The 2808-nt window shown below is 35.3% G+C and overlaps 1 protein-coding gene across 1 annotated transcript in view; it reads right to left on the reverse strand.

The window, feature by feature from the left end:
• The window catches only part of LOC107702634 (metaxin-1-like), a 21906-nt gene extending 19853 nt beyond the window's left edge, over nt 1-2053 (reverse strand). Inside the window, exon 1 of the mRNA XM_016505014.1 lies at nt 1943-2053. Coding sequence (XP_016360500.1) covers nt 1943-2023 — 81 coding nt within the window. The 5' untranslated portion in view covers nt 2024-2053. The remainder of the gene's footprint in view (nt 1-1942) is intronic.
• Between the last annotated feature and the right edge of the window lie 755 nt (nt 2054-2808).

The raw sequence follows: 2808 nt of genomic DNA on the forward strand, positions 1-2808 counted from the left end.
AAACTCCAAATACGCCTCGCAGAAGAAACCCAGAAAATGCCTATCGCTGCAGCTGAATAAACAGAAGATTCAACTGCTTTCATTGATTCAACATGACTAATAAACACACGACTACGGCAATATACAGTTTATCTAAGTTCTTATTATAATTTTCATTAAAATAAAGTATATTTATAATGCAATGCCTTTATCACTGCTTAAATACTATGAAATATGTTGCGTGCCTTATTCTGTGTAAGAAGCCACATCATCTCACAGAAGGATTTATTTCAAACACTCGACTGACGTTATGAAGTGAGTTTGGAGTAAAAATATGTTATTAAATGTGGTATTTTCACATGCTTTCAGATGGAGCAGCATTTACTTCACAGAGCCGTAGTTCACTGAGAAGCTATGCAAACAGCTGTCATTATCGCGAACGATTTCTTCGATTTCATAATCGCGCAATAAAATCATCTGCAATTTTTTGCCTTAACTTGTCAGTGAACTACGGCTATGTGTAGTAAATTCTGCTCCATCTGAAAGCACGTGATGATGATTTCCCGCTGATTACAGAACTGGCATTACTATCAAAATGCGCATAACAATAGCATTCGATTAATCGTGCAGCCCTAGTGGGGGGTCAGAGTAACAGTAAGAAATTTTCTTGTGCCATCCCCAAAGCAGTAGTTCACACAAAAATGAAAATTTGCTGAAAATCAGGCCATCCAAGATGTAGTGTTGTTTCTTCATCAGAACAGATTTGGATAAATTTAGCATTATATCAGTTGCTCAGCAGTGGATCCTCTGCAGTGAATGGGTGCCGTCAGAATGAGAGTCCAAACACTCTCACAGAAGTGATGATTTTTTACTCTAAACCATCACTTCTGGCCAAAATACAATTGTATAATCCATAATAATGCTGGCTATACTCAAAAAAATCCATCAAAAACCACCAACATATTTGTTTTGAACTGTTTTGTCAACGGTGCTTGATCTGTGCATATTTCTCTCCTGATTCAGACGAGACGACTTTTTCACTTCAGAAAGCAATATTATGGATAGGGGACTTTGATTTTAGATGAAAATTAAAAACATCTTAATGGATTTGTTTCTTACAAATGCACAACTTTTCACTTAAGACATTAACTGATGGACTGGAGTCATGTGGATCACTTGTGGATTATTGTGATGTTTTCATCAGCTGTTTGGACTCTCATTCTGACGGCACCCATTCACTGCAGAGGATCCATTAGTGAGCAAGTGATCTAATGCTAAAAGTTCCCATTAAGGAACAAACTACATTTTGGATGGCCTGAGGGTGAGAACTATTCCTTTAAGATGCTCTATATTAAGCGCGCAGAACAGTGATATTGCATACAGGTTTTGTCGAAAATATCATAAAGATATGCTAATGGCTTAACTGTCAAAATCAAGAAATTAATAAATAATCTTAAGGGGAACTTAATATCAATATAATTTATTTTTTGAATAATCAAAATATATTACAATTATGACTTACGTTATTTTTATATTTTAAACAATGAAATATCATGACTTCAATGACAAAATTAAAGCTTCTACACTATTACTGGGTCACCAATCAGATGTCTGCGACACTGATCATGAAACATGAATATGATAACTGGAATAACCTACACCTATTGCAGTGTGTCTGACCTAATGCAATCTCATTTATGATCCTTAAAGTACAGTCATTGCTGTAACCCATTCACTGAACCATGAGGATGGCTCGATAGATTATCAGTTAAACAAATGTGTGATCAAGCATGAGCTCATACAGCGTGTTATTCTGACCCCTTCACTCACACGTGCTGTAAATCACCTCCCATCTCTCCTGACAGCCCACACACAAATACAACACATATACGGTCAATACCGCAAAACACAAAACAGACGGAACTATTGCGATATGCAGCCGACCGGTGTGTTTTTCTCTTACCAGCACAGTTAAACAGTCGACATCTACTGAAGCTAATCCATAATCGCCTTTCCAACAGAACAACTCCAAGGGGGCCGCCATATTGGAGAGACTTTTCACCTGGAAGTACTGCTCTCTGTGGTTACTACTGGCAACTACCAGTTGTTGTTGTTGTTTTCAGCTTTTTTTTATTTATTTATTTATTAATTGAACTTTCAACATTAAAGAATTCAACAGCAAATTCCTGACCTATTTCTCACATTTACACATGTTGTAAGTACAAATTGAAACACGATTTAAATAAAAGTAAAAAATATATATATTAGAACTTAAAAGATATACAAATAATAATAATGCACATCACAAACATATGTTAATAAAGACATCAGTAGCAGTATTGGTATCAAAAATACTGGCCTTTGTTAATAGGCTACTTAGTAAAGAGATGCCATTAAACACATATTTAAAAAATAACCGACCATCTTTATGTTGTTTCTACATTAATTTGGAGGTTCAATGTGAAATTATGACAATATATTAATATGCAGTTAATAACGATTAAATACAGAAAAATGTGCGATTAATTGGTTAATTTTGTTTTAATCGATTGACAGACAGCACTAACCTTTTATATGTTGGTGATATTAGTTAATTTTTCTGCTGAATATGCATTTAAATTTAATTTCTAATTTTATAGGCCCCCCAGAAAGAGATCGGGATGCCCCCACCCCCCACCCCCTTGGCCCCCTTCAAATTTTGATAATCCGGCCCTCAAAAGAAACTACTTGAATAGCCCTGGTCTAAACATTTAAACAGTGGCTTTAGTACAAATGTGTTTTCATGTGAGATTTAGACTATTCACCGGCAACATTAAATAATGAAGACAT

The sequence above is a fragment of the Sinocyclocheilus anshuiensis genome, unplaced genomic scaffold (assembly GCF_001515605.1).
Source record: "Sinocyclocheilus anshuiensis isolate Anshui unplaced genomic scaffold, SAMN03320099.WGS_v1.1 scaffold1142, whole genome shotgun sequence".
Taxonomy (NCBI): domain Eukaryota; kingdom Metazoa; phylum Chordata; class Actinopteri; order Cypriniformes; family Cyprinidae; genus Sinocyclocheilus; species Sinocyclocheilus anshuiensis.